Below are 21,535 nucleotides of genomic sequence, written 5' to 3' on the forward strand. Positions count from 1 at the left end.
GTGTATTGAGCCGTACTGTATTGTACCCATTCTGCAATCTGTTAAATAAAGTTTTCATTCATTCATTCATTCATTCACACGTATCAATCTGATTGACAGTACAAGAAAGCCAATGGTAATTATTCATTAGAAGAATATATTGGTCTACAATTGTGTCCATCAACGGGTTTCGTGACCATCAGCCAATGGCCATGCGGTATCGTGTGGCCCGGCCTTCAGAGGGCGGGTTCAGTTGTCACATATAAACGGGGAGTTCCTCTGTTTCGCTCACTGTCTCAACTCGTCTTCCTTGTTGTGATAAGACTTGTTCTTCTACCTCCAGACAAAATGAGGGAAATTGTCCATCTCCAAGCCGGTCAGTGTGGAAACCAGATTGGAGCCAAGGTTAGTAAATATTCTGTGTTTAAAAGTCTTTCTCTGGTCTGCATCCCCTTAATAACTGTATTGTGCTGTACGGCATGCGTTCTTCATGGGACGGGGTTGCACTCCCAGATAAGTAGGCCTACTCGCTATTTGCATATCAATAGCGCCGGTCGTCACTGTTAAATACGTTCTCGGATACATTCACACGTAACTTATTGTGAATGACATGTGTTACTTACATTCCATTCGTAGAGGCAATTAGGCACCGTCTGTAGTCTGTGCTCAGCGAGGGGACATTAAATGCGCAATCGCGGGAGCGCGCGCACGCGCCGGGAGCGCGCGTGCACGCGGCGCCATTAGGTGCGTGCAACCCCAGATTTCAATAACTCGCCAATAACTCTGTTAATACAATTTAGGGCAATTATTGCTTAACCTTCTGTGAATTGTCGCAGTGAAAGGGTTAACCGTTTGGTAGTGCGGCAGTGAAGGGGTTAATGCTTACCTAATTCAATGACTTATCTCTTTCAGTTCTGGGAGGTGATTAGTGATGAACACGGCATTGACCCAACGGGCTCATACTGCGGAGACAGTCACCTGCAGTTGGACAGGATCAATGTCTACTACAATGAAGCATGCGGTAACTTTTAATTTTGGGAATTCCTAATTGGATGATGACATTCCATTTTGCCGAGTTCAATTGCTGTTGTGTTTTTCTGACTTGCTCTCCCCTCTCTTTCCCCTAGGTGGTAAATACGTGCCCCGTGCTGTGCTTGTCGACCTAGAGCCAGGGACTATGGACTCAGTGAGATCCGGACCCTTCGGCCAGATCTTCAGACCAGACAACTTTGTGTTCGGTAGGTAATGAAATGGTCATAGATTGTGTGACAGACACAATGTGTTGTATTTTGTGTTATTTAGTTGCAGTGCCATGTTTGGCCACTAAGTGGCGCTCCATTGTTTGTGCCTGATGTAGCTACAGGGGGATCATCTATGTTCCCCGGGTTCTATGTTCCCCGTTTTGATTGATTAATAGATTGAACATTTTATAAATTTTTATTTTATTAATGTCCGCCTTGTTTCGAACGGTTAAGCTTAGGCCCTCGTTCGAACTGGTTAAGGTTAGAGTTTGGAATCGGGGCTGGTGGTCTAAAATTTTCTATCGATCAAAGCGGGAACATAGAACCCGGGGAACATGGGACCCGGGGAACATAGACATGTTCCCGCTACAGGTTTAATTTGATTTAACCTGAGCCAGTGACTTCTTCACTTCCTGTTCCAACTGACGTCAGACTGCAGCATCAAGCATAGATATCTATATGGAACACTAGATAGCTTACCCGCGCTGCCGGCCGCGTGTTGCTTATTGCCAGCGGAAGAGTGCAAAAATGCTTCCGCATTCGTCACCGCACGCCAGTACGGTAATGCGCATTTCCTTTTCCTTCGCCCAGGTGCACCGGCATGCTCGCGAGGTGCTCGCATGCGCATGAGATCCCCGCTTGGTTCGACACATATTAACACGCTTTGGTTCATAATCACGCTTTGGTTCATATTAATCACATATGCTTTGGTTCATATTAATCACGCACACGTGATGGACGCAGCAGGCGATCACTCCTACTGTTATTCAGCTGCGCCGAGGTACTCAGTTAAAGACAGCCGAGGTTGAGTAGTTTCTTCTGATATCACTTTCAAACTCCAAGTGATTTAGATCCAAAACATTTTCGAACACAGATTCATAATGGTTCTTCAGTGCAAGGGTTCAATTTACAATCAATAATCCATTGTAGGAAAATCCAGAACACTGTTTAGTCTGTGACGACGCGTCGCGATAATATACTACATGTATTCCATAGTAAAGTACAGTTGACAGCTGCGTTAACTGTCCAATTCTTGTACCGGATCTCCTCTCTGGTAAACAAGAACACCCTGAAGACTCTGGCAGGAGCACTCATTCAGGGGTACTACGACTATGCTTGCACCTCATGGTACCAAAGCACCTCAAAGGCGCTAAAAACAAAATTACAAACATCTCAAAACAAACTGGTCAGACTACTGCTTGACCTTACTCCTAGAACCCACCTCACCCCTGCCCACTTTGACAACCTAGGATGGCTTAGAGTAGACGACAGAGTACAACAACTTGCAATGGGCCTGGTCTACAAGATACACTACACGACCAAGGTACCCATGTACATGTCAAAATACTTCCCAAAGGTCAGTGAATACCACGATCACAACACCAGAGGGAGCTCCACAAATCATGTTAAACCCAGATTCGGCTCAAATAAGGGACTAAACACGTTTCGCAATTATGCCACATCAATGTGGAACGCCCTACCCAAAGCTGTAAAGGAATGTGGATCACTACCCACTTTCAAAACCTCTCTCAAGGGACACCTACGGGAGACTGCAATTCAACACTGGCCCCTGTAAATATCCTAACCCAACCCCCTCCAATGTACAGTCATTTACCTAGTATGGTTTTGTCAATAGTTCAATGTACAATTTTGTAGTTTGTACAGTGTCTCCTCCCCCCCCCCCCCCCCCTCAATGTACAGTATTACTTGTTTATACAGTGTGCCCCCCGGCCCCCCCCCCCCCAACCACCTCCAATGTAAATTACCCAGTATGGTTGTCAATATCTCAATGTACCCAACCCCCCCCACACAACCTCCTCCAATGTACAGTTTCTACATCAAATGTATATACTCCCTTTTCTTGACTCCTTCTGTATCACAAACAGTACTGTATTTGCAAATCTGGTATGTCATAAATGTATAGATGTAGCAGTACTGACTATCTGTATGTCATATATGTCCTGATGAATTGAAAATGGGGGACCCTGATGTAAACAAGACGAGAAGTCTTTCTCTGGTCTGCATCCCCTTAACAATTGTGTGTATTGAGCTGTACTGTATTGTACCCATTCTACAATCTGTTAATAAAGTTTTCAATCAATCAATCAACGTTACAATGCGTTGTGTTCACTCATAGTTAAAGACAGCCGAGGTTGAGTAGTTTCAGCTGCGTTAACGTTACAATGCGTTGTGTTCACTCATAGTTAAAGACAGCCGAGGTTGAGTAGTTTCTTCTGATATCACTTTCAAACTCAAAGTGATTCGTTGCAATGTACGTGGAAATGCTGCCTTGTGTTGCAATGTACTACATGCATTTGTCTGAGCGGGGCGAAAGGAAAGGCACATTACCGTACTGGCGTGTGGTGACGAATGCGGAAGCATTCTTGCACTCTTCCGCTGGCAATAAGCAACACGCCTGCCGGCCAATGTAGAGCGACGTCGTCGTAGGGCGTCCATCTTGCTCGAGGCAGCTCAGCTACTGATAACATTCATGTCTACTTTTTTACTTAAAGGCATTTTTTTTTTTTTTTTTTACAAACCGCTTGAATCATAGCCACGTTATTAATGCTTGTAATAAACCAACCCGTTTGTAAATCCGTCAATATTTCAGCGAGTTATGAGTATTTTTGTTTGTGCAGCTCACTCAGCCTCACTCAAGGCTGACTCGAGCAAGATGGCGGCGGTTCAGTGATGCTGGTGATTCCGCCTTAAGCTATCTAGTGTTCTATACAGGGCTGTACGCTAAGCTTTTTCACTAGGGGCACACTTGCAAATTTTTTAATAACAATTTTACCATTATTAAAAAAAATATGTTCCTCCTGCCTCATTACTGTGGTCCTTTTATTCAACATTTAAGTGCGTTTGTTTTCAGGTTTGTATCTTTTATAATGAACCAACTGAGAGTGTGTAAATCACTAATAGAACAAAAACAACAAACTGTGTGCGCGCGCTTGTGTAGTGCTCCTTGAATGAGATCACCACAACACACACACCATTGCATTAACCCTTTAATCGCCAAGGACTACTTTAGTTACTCAGCTGATAGAGTTGTGCTCTTCCTGATGGCTTGTCGTACAGAACTTGTAAGTCGCTTTGGATAAAAGCGTCAGCTAAATGACTAAATGTAAAATGTAAATGTAGACATCATTTATTTTTTAGCGTTTATCGCTTTTCCTGGTCAAGCATGACCGACAGTTGCAGGGTGAAACGGGAGAGAGAGCAGGGGAAGACATTTGGTAAATGACGGCGGGTCCGGGAATCGAACTCGGGGTCAGCCTGATGCGCGGTACTCCGCGACGCAGCGCGGTACATGGTGCGCTACTGGAGCGCCCACTACATGAATCATTTAACGTCGGCCACGGACTTATAAACCCCCCCCCCCCCCTCCGGTCACCAGCAGATGATGAGGCATGGCGTGTAGGACCTCGTACAATTGAAATTAATCTGATGTCAATCGGTATCAAACTACATTTGATGATCTAATATATGTATTTAGGGCTATAACTCACGATCTGCAGAAAACGATAAAAACATATTTATACTTTAGACCAGGGGTCAGCAACCTTTTTGACATGGAGTGCCTGTTTGAAATATAGTTGTAACTAGTGTGCCTCAACAATATTCCATGCATCGTAATTTTTTTTCTTCTCATAATCGGGTCTTTTTAATAATTTTTACATTATTACATCATTATTGTTATTATTAACAATATTATTATGATGGTAAATCTGAGTTGGGGGGGGGGGGGGGGGTGCAATGCAGACAAACAAGCTGCATACAGTGCGACCATTTCACTCACATTTGCCCATTCATTTTTGGACACATAATACACCATTGGTGTGTGTACTGTACGTGTGCTGTCATAGCTCCACCTACAGGCCTAATGGAGAACACCAGGATGTGAATGGAGGGTGAATGTGAGGTATATCGTGTAAATAAGTTTTGATTGATCGCAAGACTACACTGTAAAAAAAAATATAATAAGTTACCAGAACTTAAAAATATTGAGTTCAGTTACTGTGCATTAAGGTTTTCAATCCATAATAAGTTAACAGAAAAATAAGTACACAACCACATTATTTCAACCTAATAAAACTATGTTTATTGTCATTGTTTTAAGAACACAAGTTGACTTGTATTGGTAATACTCACATTTGAGTAAAATAAATGGCTTTTAACATGTGCAATGTTCAATGAAATAGAAAAATAAATAATACAATTTGTTGATTAATCCCACTGGTCACAATGGTGACCGTAATAATGTTTTTGTTATAAGGCTCTGCAAATGTTACTGAATGATGTAGCAATGTATTTCTAGCTAAATTGAAATAATAAACAAATAAAGGGTCTCAATTAAATATGTGGTAGTAAAAAGAACCTGTGGGAGGATTTCAACAAGATGAATGCGACAACGGTGCAAAATATGTCACTATAATATTTCAAAGAAAAAAAAATTTATATATATATTTTTTTTAATGCTGCCCCCTGTGCCTATGCAAATGCCCCCGCGTGCCTATGCAGGCACGCGTGCCTAGGGTTGCCGACCCCTGCTTTAGACCGTATTTTAGTATGAATATGTGAATGAAAAAGTAGAACGTTGCTACATCCTAAACGATAAGATACTTGACGTTGAATGGGCCATAGTAATGTCAATTTAGCAATACAATTTTAAAAAGTTATAGCCCTGCAAAGAAGGGGAACATCTCCATAGACAAATAGAGCTGGCAGAGGATGGTATAAGGATGGATATAAGCGTGGCAGAGAGGGTTAATCAGGAGGACAAGAAACTCTGCATACATTTGTTTCACAATGAAAAGTGCTTTAGAAATTCGAGCCCAGCGCTCTACATTGCTTTCAGTTTAGCTGGTCGTTCATACTAATACACATTGGCCGTATTAGGGGGTGGGAAACTGATGGGTGGGGATCGGGCGCTGTGGACAGCGACTCCTACAGGTCGGTTGGTGCGCCTGCGCAGTAGAATCAGGAAGTGTCGGGGGCAGCGTGAGCCTCCCACGCGTTACTCCTCGCCACTAAGAGATTGAGCTGCGCAGGTGAAAAGATGCGACTGCTGTTACCTCAAGTACCGGAGGGGACTTGTGCTATGTATGACTTAGTCCACATTGCAGCCGGCTTGTGGGAGGCAAGAAACAGCGTTCGTGACAGGGGAGGGTTGAATTGGATGATACGAAATTGGGATGGGAGAAGATATAGAAAATGGGAGAAAGTGGATAAAAAAAAAAAAAAAAAGTGCTTTAGAAATCAAATGAAGTATTATTATTGTAAATAACCCCATGAAAGGTTGATTATTTGTATGGGTAATTACCTGCTTCATATTTGTGATGTTACTGGTTTCAGAGTGTGCCAAGTGATCAATGTGTTGGGCCGTTTATAGAGATCTATGCCAATTAATGTTTATGTATATCCGGGACTTTTTTTTTTATAAGAATTGAGAGGTATTTGTATATGTGACCTTTATTTTGAAAACGGTGTTGCGACGCAACCTTATTTACATTTGCGCTTTTGACAGTGAAATGTTCAGTCCAACTTAGCTCGAAGGAAAGACTAATCAAAAAGGTTTAATTGACCCGTATGAGGCTCTTACGGTAGGACTTGGGTTAGGGTTATAGAAGTGGAATGTAATACTATGCAAAACGAGAAATAAACAGTGATTTTACCAGCAGTAAAGTTGCAAGCCACTTTCATTTCATATATGGGGAACCGGCAATTATTAGTATTATCTTATTTGCATATCGTCTCATTATTGGATAGATAGGTTGATACTTTATTGATCCCCGGTGTCAATTTAAGTAGACAGTATTTCACGTCCTAATAGTGGGGTACTCACCTAATGCATGGCTGAACCTGAATGTTAGAAGTGTCCCTGTCAATCAATCATCACAACATCACGTCAATCATCTTATCTCTCCACATCGGACGTGGTTGTCATAAGATGGACTGATATCCATTATCCACTCCGTTGTTCTTGCAGAGCAAAATTGGCGGCTTAAATGTATTGAAAGGAAGTGCTTCTTTGGCGATGCAACAATAGCCCATATTATTATTGAAAGGAGGCCACATTCAGTTGTTTCGCTAGGAATTATGGGATTTGGTGTTGGATGTATAGACTCTACGCAGACAGGGACATGGTCTTAATCGCACGATAGACTACAAGTACCAAGTATATAGCGTGACCCAGATTCACTCCACGCAAATCTTTTTTTTCACTCAGGCGACCGCAGTAAGTTCATTCATTGCCGACATTCTTTCATAGCGCCACGTAGGGGTGGGCGATATATAGAGTATACTCGATGTATCGTGGATTGTTCTACCCGAGATGTAGTACTGTACTATATCGCGAACATCGAGTATTTAGTTTATATGGCGCCGCCCGCGGCCGAGAGACACTCGCAGTGCTTTCCTCGAGAAGGGACGGCGGAGCTATAGGCTAACATTAGTGTAGTCAGGGCTGTACAGTGCGATATAATGTTGCGGTTGTAATTTCATTAGACAGACCAGCGCGGACCTTTAATAACATGTAATTTAATTGACACGAGCAATGAGCTAACGGTAGCTGCTAACCAAGGTATCCATTAGGATTATGCTAAGCTACTAGCGATAGCTGCTAACCCTGGTAAACGGTCAAAGCGGACTCTACAAGACTAGTTCCATTCGTGAGGAAATGGGGTGGGTTATATTGACAACACTTGACAACAGCAGTTTAAACATAACTTCATATTTATTAGTTATTCGTTTCTGTATCATTCAATTTCCATCTCCGTGTGTCTCCATCTCTTCCTGTTTACATTCGAGTGACGTTATCACCTACGGCAGCTTAGACCGGCAGCTTAGACAATCAAAACGCGAACCTAGAACAAACCCTGAGGGGTGGGGGGGCTGGCTCTCTTGTTCATTCTCGCCCCTCTCGCTCTCGCTCTCTCTCTACATTCAATGATTTAAAGTAGCCAAACGTTACAGACAGTATAAATACTAACTGGATAGTTGATGATATAAACATTTAATTTCATTATCTGAAATATTCTAAAATCATTAAGTCTGCTATAAGCCATTATACCTTTTGTGTGATTATTATTTTCTCACAGTAGGGTGTGTATATATATATGTGTGTTTGGCTAAAGTGGATAGAAAACACAGTACTGTGTAAAAGTCTTAGGCACCCAAGAGTTTTTATATAAATTGTCTTAGATGTAAATAATTTTTTTTATTTGTGTCAGTACTCTTGGTACATTTTCATTAAATTATTTTTTAAAGCATCTTCATGGTTTAATAATGCAAACGTATGTTGCAGGCACTTATTATAATCATCATATTGGCGTGACTGTATGCATCAAAGGGTTAAATCAAGCATTTTTAAGTGATTTGGAGGAAATATCCTCTATATATCGTGTATCGCGATATAGCCAAAATATATCGCGATATCATTTTTGGCCATATCGCCCAGCCCTAGCGCCACGACATTGTGTCTCACTGTACAGCCTTGGTTGTAGGCTAATGTTTTACAATTTTTATCCAATTTGTATGGATTAATTTAGGAGTGAAATGCAAATGAAGGGTTGAAATCACTACTCGCAACGTTGCTCCCAGATATTATTTTTCACTCAACGGCCAAATTAAGGGGCAATTTGCAATCATCTCGTCGCAGTGTACAGCCCTGCTATATAGATATCTATGGCATCAAGGGTCAACTTGTTATAGTAGTTTCCCTAGTAACGATGTGGCTAGTCGTTTTAATATAGTTGTGTATATTGAATAATGCTGTATGGCCATAGTCCTTATTGTATAATTTGTAAATAATAAATGAGTTTGTGCCAAATCCCAAAAGCAATGTCACTCTAAGCTATTGTGCTAAACTATTGGTTTGTCATGACAAACCAATTACATAATCCAACATATGTGTAAAGGCACAACATATTCCAGTTAAGGGTGTATTTTTTAATGATTCGTTACGGTGTAATCAATACTTCTATTTGTATAAATTGCTTAAGCGGAGCCTGGCTGAGGAGCGCGTCGCGGCTCATGCGCATGCGCACGCTCTACCATCGGAGCGCAAAACGGCAATGCGGAAACCCAACTGCGTTGTAGGAAGCATAGACACATCCTGCTACTGTTCATGCTGACAAGTTGACGTCACACAGCCAGACATGTTACATTTAATGTTGCGCCACATGTCCTGTGCAATGGTGTAAAGTATTTTTACTCAAAAGTATTGTACCAAGGTACATTTGAGGAACTTTGTACTTCTACTGTACTACATTTTAATGGAAATATTTATCAGTTACTTTGAAGAAATATAATTTGTCATGCGAGACGTGCAGTGTTGGGCAAGTTACTTTAAAAAAAGTAACTAGTTACAGTTACTAGTTACTTCTTCCAAAAAGTAACTAAATTACTTACTCAGTTACAAATTATAAAAGTAACTAGTTACTTCAGAAAGTAACTATTGCGTTACTTTCAAGATTTTTTTTTTTACATAAACAACATACACAAATCTAAACTCTTTTAATGTTGCTGTGGGACAAAGTGAGACTAGCCTCCAATCAATGTAGATATTATAATTACTATGTTTATATAGTGGATCATACAAATACAAACGGAATAGATGTTTTGGAACTTTTGATATGTATTGCCCCTCAACAGGCCACAACTGGGCAACATTAAATTATGCTTGTTAAGCACTATACCAAAAATAAATAACAAATATATACTGATTGAACATTTTAAACTGATTGAACATTTTAATTAACAGTTCTAATTACGTTTTTGAGCTCCAAACGTACACTACACGGACCGCGGTCTCATGCTGACTGATCAGTGATCGCTTGTCTTGTCGCGCTGTGTGTCAGACTCTGGATGCTTTAGACACCCGCCCACCTCCACCTCTGATTGGCTTACCATGACATTGTATTCAACCTTAGCCAATCGTCAGCATGTATGCTTGGCTCGCGCACTGTCCACTAAACAAGGAAGAACATATTATTGCCTCTCGGCGCAGAGATATGTCTGATGAAAGAAACGGGTTCATTCATAGTAACGCGCCGCATTTTTTTGTAGTAACGGTAACGACGTTATTAAGATTGGAAGAGTAATCCGTTAGATTACTCGTTACTGAAAAAACGAACGCCGTTAGTAACGAAGTTACTTATAGTGCCGTTATTCCCATCACTGGAGACGTGTCATAGATGAAGCTGATTCACATTTTAAGTCTTGTCAAACTTCAAGAGGACATTGATGGGAGCAACCATAACTGGACCACACATAAAAACTAGAATATATACACATTACATTTTTATACTTAATAAAGAAATACTTTATATTCAGTGGCTAGTTCTAGCTGAAGCCGAACTAGAATGCAGAATTAAGACAACTCCTTCCCTCCACTAGTCTGAGGGTCCACCTTGGGCAAGTGTTGGTACCCTCTCTAGCCTCCCTACTTAGGGATACAGGGGCCGCACTGCCTTGTGTGTGTGCATAGGGATACGCAAAGGCTAAGGGGAGAACCCTGAAAGAACTGCACTGCCTTGTGTGTAGGAATACGCAATGGCTAGGTCCTCACCGACAATAGGGTTACCTGTAAGGAAGGGCATCCGAGGTATAAAACTAGCTACAAACCAAAAATAATGACTCCAGTGGCGTGGAGTCATCGTCCGTCCAACTTCACTGTAGTGGGAAAATATGGACTTAAAACGAAGATGATTATTCAATATCACTTTCTTTCTCTTACCAAGGTAGAATTGTGAATTTTAAGACCTGAGGTTTTCATCTGGGTATTTCTACTTTTTTTACTTGGTAAATGTAAAACTATGTGCCACCACTGGTCCTGTGAGATTAGTGCTGATGTGTTGTTGTTTGCAGGCCAGAGCGGTGCAGGTAACAACTGGGCGAAGGGCCACTACACGGAAGGAGCGGAGCTGGTGGACTCTGTGATGGACGTGGTGAGGAAGGAGGCGGAGAGCTGCGACTGCCTGCAGGGCTTCCAGCTCACGCACTCCCTGGGTGGCGGCACGGGCTCCGGCATGGGCACCCTGCTCATCAGCAAGATCCGTGAAGAATATCCAGACCGCATCATGAACACGTACAGCGTGGTGCCGTCGCCCAAAGTGTCGGACACAGTCGTTGAGCCTTACAATGCTACGCTGTCGGTCCACCAGCTCGTAGAAAACACAGACGAAACCTTCTGCATTGACAACGAGGCCTTGTACGACATTTGCTTCCGCACCCTCAAACTTACAACCCCCACATACGGCGACCTCAACCACCTGGTGTCGGCCACCATGAGTGGCGTCACCACCTGCCTCAGGTTCCCCGGACAGCTCAACGCTGACCTGCGCAAGCTGGCCGTCAACATGGTCCCGTTCCCCCGCCTCCACTTCTTCATGCCCGGGTTCGCACCGCTCACCGCCAGGGGCAGCCAGCAGTACAGATCCCTGACGGTCCCAGAGCTCACCCAGCAGATGTTCGACGCCAAGAACATGATGGCCGCCTGCGACCCCCGTCACGGACGCTACCTCACCGTGGCGGCCATTTTCCGCGGCCGCATGTCCATGAAGGAGGTCGACGAGCAGATGCTGAATATACAGAATAAGAACAGCAGCTACTTCGTTGAGTGGATCCCCAACAACGTGAAGACCGCCGTCTGCGACATCCCTCCCCGTGGCCTCAAGATGGCGGCCACCTTCATCGGCAACAGCACGGCCATCCAGGAGCTGTTCAAGCGCATCTCTGAGCAGTTCACCGCCATGTTCCGGCGCAAGGCCTTCCTCCATTGGTACACTGGAGAGGGCATGGATGAGATGGAGTTCACTGAGGCGGAGAGCAACATGAACGACCTGGTGTCGGAGTACCAGCAGTACCAGGACGCCACCGCAGACGAGGAGGGCGAGTTCGAGGAGGGAGAGGAGGATGTAGCTTAAATTGGGTGTAATGGTGCCTCTACCAAGCTGTGTAATTCACTGACCTGTCAGATGACCTTTCCAGTGTGTTTCCATCATCTGTCCTTATGTTTTGTCACCTTTTTGCTGGCTCTTCTCTTGTCTGTTGATGAGTAGTTCAAAGAGTTTCACTACAGCTACCAGAATTATTATTATCTTTACATGTAATAATAATAAAGTTCCTTTTGCTTAATCTTGGTCTTGGTGTAAACTAGTGATTTATCTGGTCTTCAATTCACTGATTCTTGAGACAAATGACTGAAATGAAAGGTCTCAAATGATTTTATTAGGAAATTTGACAAGTGAAGTGTGATATACTCTGCTTGTGTGGAAGATGGTGCTTTTTCACAAAAGGAATCCAGTCCATGGCAACCTAATGCCAAATCATGTGCTAGCTGTTTGATTCATAACATGGGGGATTTGCTTTTGAACCAGATTAGTGCACTTATTTCCCTTGATGGCCAAATAATCCACCACTGCTAAATGACAACTTTGTTAGGTGTTAAGTCACAAGACTAGTAAAGAACATTAACTTCAGATTTTGAGATCTGCCCTCGGTAGCAATGTATCCCTAAGGCCACATCGGGGCAAATTTACCAAAACAAAGTAAATGTATTGCATGAAATGATAATCTGATATGGGTATTCCTCTGGTCTGGCATAGGGTTATGTGAAATATTGTCCTCTCAAACCCATCGGTCACTAGTTACTTTGCATAGAAAACGAGGCAAAATTTGAAGCTAGTCAAATAATCAGCCAGCATAACGACCATGTGACACTTTAACACAACCTTTACAAGTCGATGGATGAAGAACCAATGCTTCAGACCACTGAATACACAAATTATATATTACATGTACTTTTACTTTTGATACTTCAATGTCAAAAACGTCTCAACCTTTACTTATGTAGAATTTTCAATGGAGGACTTTTACGGAGTACCATTTTATCTGGGTATTTATTCTAATACTTAAAATAGTGGTACTTCCTCCACCACTGCAGATGAGATACCAAGTTTTTAGCGAGTCCTATTTGCTAATATCAATAGCTGACAAATGTATGAGACAAATTAAGAGCACACTGGGACAACGACGGCTGAAAGCACTGATGAAAGATAATAGACAGGTAGCTAGCTGGTCATATTAGACATATCCTCTCTCACACCCAGTCACAGAGCTCAACAGGGGAGGCCCTTGTGTGGTTTACATTGCACAGCGTGTGCTGTATGTATGACCTAGATATTATGAGCATATAGTGTTTGCCACATATATTGAACATGGAGCCTATGAGCTGTAATGACATGCAAGCTATAGTGTCTGTTTTGTTGCCACTATTCATTCTGCCCAGAGAGCTTTAACCCTTTCACTGCCGCGCTACCAAAACGGTTAACACTTTCAGCGCGACAATACACAGGTTAACCCTTTCACTGCCACACGACAGCCGGTTAACCCTTTCACTGCCACACGGCAGAAGGTTAACTCTTTACACTTTATGGTGACCGTCGGTTGTGTGATAGATCGTAAAAGGGTTAACCTTCTGTCATGTGGCAGATATTAGCAAGGGCTAATATCTGCTATTCGCTCGCGGAACTAATCTACATAAAAATGTGAGGTATGCACGGATGCTGCAGGACTATGAATGGTGGAAACGCCTTGCGGCCATGCGTTCGAAGGCCCGGCCGCCCGTCGTCCTATAGGCAGCAGCTCTGGAACGCTGGCGTCACGGACACATTCTCGCCCACCATTCAGATTAACCCTTTCACTGTGACAATACAGAAGGTTAACCCTTTCACTACCACACTACAGAAAACGGTTAACCATCTGCAGTGTGGTAGTGAAAGGGTTAACCTTCTGTAGTGTGGTTGTGAAAGGGTTAACCCTTAGTCGTGTGGCAGTGAAAGGGCTAACCTTCTGTATTGTCACAGTGAAAGGGTTAACCCTTTGGTAGTGAAATGGTTAACTATTAATAAGCCGCTCTGCCCTCATTCCACAACTCACTGTTTTTGAAGGACCCAATGCCCCCCCCCCCCCCCCCCCCCCCTCATTCCAATGTATACGCCTCAATCCTATAGTATGCAGATTAATTATTTCAGATGTAAAACTATAGGCCAAGGATTCCATCTTCAGCCCAGGACCCAATTTGATTAAATTCCACTATATATTAAAGATAGATTGATGGGTGGGTTAAGTTCAAAGAGTTCCACTATATAGACAGCTACCAGAAATGGGTCTGTGACCCGAGATTAGAGAGAATGATGGTACAAAGTTGAAAAGACTAATAATAATAATAACTTTATTTGTATAGCACCTTTCATACAGGGGATTGCAGTTCAAAGTGCTTTACATCAGTAAGAAATAAGACATAAAATCTGTGTAAAACAAGCGGCAAGAGCAAAGCATAAAGTGGGATAAAATAATGCTGATATATTAATCAAATCATATCAGAACCTCACGTTCCAATAGGCTTCTTGAATTTCTGTAATCTGTTACAAAACATGATAATGGTCATAGTATGCACCCAGCGGATAGTGGGGCGTAGAGATAAAAGTAAAAATAAGTAAAATAATAGCAAGGGTAATAAAGTGCAGACACTTTTTTTTTTTTTACAGTGCACTACCCCCTCAGTGCAGTGGCATGACATGGCTGGTTTTGATGTTGTGTCTAGATGTGTGCTGTGGCTGTAGACAGCAGCAACACACTGCAGGTCCACGGGGAGTTCCTCCCACTGCCTCTTGTGTGGCTGGTTGGGAGAAGAGGGGACAGACAGACAGCAGATATACTCACTAGTCGCCATAATGCGCAAAATGAGCATTTCTCTTCAGGTTTTAATATACACATGTACACACTACACACACATAGAACTGCATATCGACCTCTTCTGGGCCAAGAGATCTGCTGAAAAGAGTCAATGAAAAGAAGCCTCAAATATTCAGCTTTTATGATCAAATTAACTTCATCACGGGGCCTTTTTAACCCAATTCCAATGTCCTTGGAGATGTTATGTGCCCGGTTTTACATTATAGTATAACACAATGAGCCACGTGGACCGAGAATGAAGGATGGCGGAAAACTGTTCGCTGTACTCGATAATGATAACCACCACCACGCCAAAACATTTCACGTTGATTAATAATACAAGTTCCACTGTCTCTACCCGTGTGGGGAAGAACAACTACAGAAGGAACATAATGTCACTGTATATTATTATTAATCCAAACCGCTCTGATCAATATATCACCCATACCACATAAAGCATTTACTGACGATCACGGAATTCGAAATGACCCCCCCCCCCCGTTCATCCGCGCATGATAAGTCATAACGTTTAGGATCATGTACAGTTGACATTTTTAATATAGCGTGTATCGCCAACAACCGGCAGTTGATCATCTATATGCGTTTATGCCTATAACTCACGTTCTAGGAATTACTGCAGAAAACGATAAAAACATATTTATATTCTAGACGGTATTTTCGTATGAATCTATGAATGAAAAAGTATAACGTTCCTACATCCTGAACGATAGATAATCGATGTTGAATGGGCCATAGTAATGTCAATTTAGCAATACAATTTAAAAGGTTATAGCCCTGCAAAGAAGGTGAACATCTCCATAGGCTTAGACTGGTGGTGGCAATGATCATAAGCATGGCAGAGGGAGCTCCACAAATCATGTTAAACCCAGATTCGGCTCAAACAAGGGACTAAACACGTTTCGCAATTATGCCACATCAATGTGGAACGCCCTACCCAAAGCTGTAAAAGAATGTGGATCACTACCCACTTTCAAAACCTCTCTCAAGGGACACCTACGGGAGACTGCAATTCAACACTGGCCCCTGTAAATATCCTAACCCAACCCCCTCCAATGTACAGTCATTTACCTAGTATGGTTTTGTCAATAGTCCAATGTACAATTTTGTTTGTTTGTACAGTGTCCCCCCCCCCCCCCCCCTCAATGTACAGTTTTGCTTGTATATACAGTGTGCCCCCCCCCCCCCCCCCCAACCACCTCCAATGTAGATTACCCAGTATGGCTGTCAATATCCCAGTGTACCCAACCCCCCCCCACCCAACCTCCTCCAATGTACAGTTTCTACGTCAAATGTATATACTCCCTTTTCCTGACTCCTTCTGTATCACAAACAGTACTGTATTTGCAAATCTGGTATGTCATAAATGTATAGATGTAGCAGTACTGACTATCTGTATGTCATGTATGTCATATATGTCCTGATGAATTGAAAATGGGGGACCCTGATGTAAACAAGACGAAAGTCTTTCTCTGGTCTGCATCCCCTTAACAATTGTGTGTATTGAGCTGTACTGTATTGTACCCATTCTGCAATCTGTTAATAAAGTTTTCAATCAATCAATTCAATCAGTTAATGTGTTAAACAGGAACCAGACAATATACGTGCTCCGGGAGGGAGGTGTCGATTTCAAAATAAAAGACTTAGCTCCCAAAAGTGCAATAAAATAAAACGAAAGCAATGAAATAAAACCAAAGCAATAAAATAAAACGTTAAGGATTATTAGTGGAATGTATTAAAGTGGCGGCCAGTTTCGAATTGCAGTCTCCCGTAGGTGCTCTTTGAGAGTGGTTTTGAAAGTGGGTAGTGATTCACATTCCTTTACAGCTTTGGGTAGGGCGTTCCACATTGATGTGGCATAATTGCGAAACGTGTTTAGTCCCTTGTTTTATTTGAGACGAATCTGGGTTTAACATGATTTGTTGAGCTCCCTCTGGTGTTGTGGTCGTGGTATTCACTGACCTTTGGGAAGTATTTTGACATGTACATGGGTACCTTAGTCGTATAGTGTATCTTGTAGACCAGGCCCATTGCAAGTTGCTGTACTCTGTCGTCTACTCTAAGCCATCCTAGGTAGTCAAAGTGGGCAGGGGTGATCTCCAGGGTCTCCATAACTTTCCTCTGGAATCCTGATATAAATGACAATTCTTAGTTAAATGTAGTGAAAACATTCCGTACTTCAAATAACGATAGGTTATGTATATAACCTAGTTATATGAGTACTGGCTGAGCGTCTCGTTCTTCGCCATTGAGATATACCTTATCTCCAGTACCTACTGTACTTCATTAACAAAACAAAGCACCCATGCATTCGACCAGGCCCCGCCCCAGCGTACCCCTATAAGGCGCCAGGCATGGTCACACGCGCCCTTCCTCTGGAAAAGTTTTCCATCAAGAAAAAAAAAACCAAGGGACCTCAGGGCACGCTAAGAGCGAGACGCTCAGCCAGTACTCATATAACTAGGTTATATACTCGTACTGGCCAATCGCGTCTCGCTCTTCGCCATTGAGATATGGGGCAGAGTGGCCCGACAAATGTACCCCCTGAGGACCCGCAAGCCCTACCACCAGGGGGGAGGGGAGTCCCGTCACCCCCCCTTCCTAGTGAAGAGGGGGTGGCAGTCAACTCCACCCAAGTGCGAAAAAGAGGGAACTAGAGACCCCAAAAACGCACAGTACAGGCGGGACCACGTGTGACACAGCACCTCGTGGCACACACCCACACACCCCTACTAACCCACCGAAGGGCGGGACGCAGGGGAGGTCCCAGACCTCAGAACCGCCTGGGAAACAGAACCCCCAGTCATGTCCATGAGATAAAACCTAACGAAGGGACCCGGGGAGGACCAGGAGGCCGCAGCACAGATGTCCTCCACCGAGGCCCCCCCTAACAAGGCGGCAGAGGCCGCCACCCCACGAGTGGAGTGCGCCCTGACACCCCCAGGGGGGGGCCAGCCCAGCCAACATGTAGCAAAGGGCAATGCCCTCGCACAACCAATGTGACAGGCGCTGTTTCGACAGTGCCTTACCAGCGCAAGAACCACCCTAGCAAACAAAGAGCTGATCGGTAGCCCTGAGGTCCTGAGTCCGGCTGAGGTAAACCCCCAAAGCCCGGACTGGACACGACAGGTGAAGGCGCGCCTCTAACTCACCAGCGTGAGGAGGCGGATGAAACGCCTGAACCACAATATCCCTGGAGCGAAAAGAACTCCGGATATTTTTTGGCACGAAGACTGGATTAGGCCTCAAAGTCGCACCGCTATTGACACAAATAGACAAGCACTCAGGCCGCACCGAGAGAGCACAAAGCTCACCCATGCGCTTAGCGGAGGTGATGGCCAGCAGGAACGCAGTCTTTTTTTTAATTTTTTTTTATTATCTTTCTTCCCCTCCTTTTTCCCGATTTTTCTCCCATCCCACCCTTCCTGGTTGTTGCATACTTTCCCCTACTGTTGGTCCGGGAGACCGGAGACTGTCACATGCTTTCCTCCGACGCATGTGCAGCCTGCCGGCAGGCCAACCTGGCCGCGCAGGTTCTCACCGGGGAGAGTGTAGCGTGTGGGAGGCCACACTATCTCTCCTTAGTTCCAACCCTTGCTGAGCAGGCGCCCCGACCGAACTGTAGGGGTCGCTGTCCACAACGCCCAGGACCCACCCTTCAGCTTTCCCACCCTCTGATACAGCCAATTGTATCAGTGTGAGAGGCCAGCCAAGCTGATAGCAACGCCGGGAGCTGGATTCGAACAGGCGAATCCAGTGTCTCCCAGTGTTGGTGACGAACGTAATCTCCGTGCGCCACCTGCCCCCCCCAGGAACGCAGTCTTGAAAGACAGCTGTTCAAAAGACGCCTGCTCAAGAGGCTCAAACGGGGCCTCGGACAACTGGCCGAGGACCAGTTGGAGGTCCCAACTTGGAGATAGAGAACGTTCCACCGGCTTAAGGCGCCGACTGCCAAGCAGGAAACGTTTCACAAGAGGGTGGCTGAACAACGTAACGCCCTCAAACCCCACATGACAAGAGGATATAGCCGCGGCATATACCCTCACCGTCGAGGCCGACAGTCTATCCAAAATAGACTGAAGGAAGGAAAGGACAGCGTCCAGGGGGCAGGACACCGGATCCCAGCCCCCCTCCTTACACCACTCTTGGAAAATACGCCACCTACCCGCGTAAACCACGATAGTGGAGGGAGCATGCACGTTCCGGATGGTGTCGACCACAGAAGGGTCCATCTTCCCCAGACTCACCCCTTCACCAGCCAAACCATCAGGGGCTGGCCCAGCACAGGGAACTGCCACAGAGAGCTGCGCGCCTGAGAGAGGGCCTGCGATGACCAAGGAACAGGCCACGGCGGGGCTACCAAGAGCTGTATTAGGACCGGGAACCACACAGCCGTGCCCCGGTCCGGCGCGATCAGGATCAAGGTCCTGCACTCCCGACGTACACTCCAACAACTGACTTATCAGATGTATGGGGGGAAAAGCGTACAGAATCCCGGGCGGCCATGGATACATTGAGAAGGCATCCACCCCTAAGGGAGGATTGTCCTCCCGGCTGACCGAGAACCACAAGGAGCACATCCACCGAAGCTTTCCCGAAGCGGACCCAGACCAGTCTGGCTATGCCTGGATGTAGACCCCACTCGTCGCGACGAGGACCGCCCCGCGATATCGCATCTGCGCCCACATTCTCCCTGCCAGGGATGTGGAGTGCCGTCAGGCTGCGCAGATTGCGAGACGCCCATAGCCAAAGCTCGAACGCCGCCTGGTGCAGATGGATGGAGCGTACTCCACCCTGTCTGTTGATATACGCCGCTGCCGTCGTGCTGTCCGTCCTGACCACCACGTGCTCGCCCCTCACCAAGGGGCCGAGCCGTTCGAGGACCAGGAGGACCGCCTTCAATTCCAACACATTGATGTGCGTAGCAGACCGGGCAGCATGGACCGTCCAGCTGCCCCCCACTGCGTTGTTCCGACACGCCCCCCCCATCCCGTGAGGGAGGCGTCGGTGAAGACCGTGACGTGTGACCGCCTGCTGCCCAAGGGGACCCCGCTGGTGAGGGCACCAGGCCTCCTCCAGTAGGCGAGATCCCCCCGTATCGACAAGGGAACCTTCAAACGTTTCCACTTGTCTCTCACCAGGTCTATTTTCATACTGGAAAACCACCTCTGTATCCTCCTCATGAAGAGGAGGCCAAGAGGGACCACAGAGTGAGCAGATGCCATCATACCGAGCAGGCGCATCACATACAGCGCCGTAACCGTCCAGCCAGGACGGAGACCCCTGAGCGCGTCGAGGATAGACACTCGCGGCTGCTCCAAAAGGGTTGCCCTCATGGACCTTGAGCTTAGAACCAAGCCCAAGTACTCCACCTGTTGACTGGGAAGAGGCGTACTCTTCTTCCAGTTCACAGCAAAACCCAGCTTGGTGAGGAATTCCACCGCCAGCCTGGTATGAGACCTGGCGACCTCCTCCGACCGGCTGAGGAGCAGAATGTCGTCGAGATAGAAAATAATTCGTATCCCCTGATGACGTAGAGGTTCCAGCGCGGTCTCTACGCACTTGGTGAATGTGTGGGGGGCCAGAGAGTAGCCGAACGGCAACCTCTGGTATTCGTACACCACGCCCTGAAACAGGAACCGCAGGAACATCCTGTGAGGAGGGAAAATCGGGATGTGAAAATACGCATCCTTCAGGTCTATGGAGGTGAACCAGTCTCCCACCCTGACAGCGTTTAACAGGTGTTTGACGGTCAACATTCTGAACCGTCTCGCCACAATCAGACGATTGAACGCGGACAGATCCAGTATAGGTCTGACACCTCCCGTTTTTTTGGGCACCAGAAAATACCGGGAGTAGACGCCCGACATCGCGTCCTCCCATGGGACCACGACTACGGCTTGCTTCGCCAACAGAGATTGGATCTCGTCGGCCAGAGCTGTCACTGCTGCCGACCCTGACAACAGGGTCTGCACCAAACCTGAAAACGGAGGGTGGGGTTGTGCGAATTGCAAGACAAGCCCCCGCCTCAATGTTCTCTCCATCCACTTCGACATATGGCACTGCTGTAGCCATAATGTGATGATACTCCCAAAGCGCACCCGCCGCCATTTGGCGCTGGCCCGCAAGGATCTGTAGATAGGCGGCCCGGTCCCACCCGCTGTGCGTAGCCAACTCTGGACCCGCTAACCGTGCAGGCAGGGCGTTTCGTGGAGTCGGGACATCGGTCCCTGATACAACCCACGAGGCAATCGCACCCAAGGGGGGACCCCGACAGAAAGGGCCGGTTTGATACGGGAGAAGCTGACATCATACCAGGTGACAAGAGCTCCCCCACTGAACACCCCTCCAGCATGGACCGCTGAGGGGCTGTTCTGCAGCTGGACATGCAAGGTGTGAGGACCCCATGGGTTCCTACACACCGTAGCCCTGCAGTGATATTACTACCACCCAAATCACGCGCGCCTGCCAGACCACTACCGGGCTCTCCGGAGTGGGAGGCACTAACGTGACACCCGCGCTGAGCATTCTTCCGAAGAGGCCTCGAGTCCCCCTGC

The 21,535-nt window shown here is 45.6% G+C and overlaps 1 protein-coding gene across 1 annotated transcript; it reads left to right on the top strand.

Annotated features, from left to right (window-relative positions):
- Positions 1 to 284: 284 nt before the first annotated feature.
- LOC311222863 (tubulin beta-4 chain-like) lies at positions 285 to 12,359 on the top strand. Its single transcript, XM_084307502.1, has 4 exons — positions 285 to 384; positions 892 to 1,000; positions 1,107 to 1,217; positions 11,091 to 12,359. Exons 1-4 carry the CDS (start codon positions 328 to 330, stop codon positions 12,146 to 12,148), a joined length of 1,335 nt encoding a protein of 444 aa, XP_084163628.1. The 5' UTR covers positions 285 to 327; the 3' UTR covers positions 12,149 to 12,359.
- The last annotated feature ends 9,176 nt before the right edge of the window (positions 12,360 to 21,535 follow it).

The sequence above is a fragment of the Notolepis coatsorum genome (assembly GCF_963971535.1).
Source record: "Notolepis coatsorum genome assembly, chromosome: 2".
NCBI lineage: Eukaryota > Metazoa > Chordata > Actinopteri > Aulopiformes > Paralepididae > Notolepis > Notolepis coatsorum.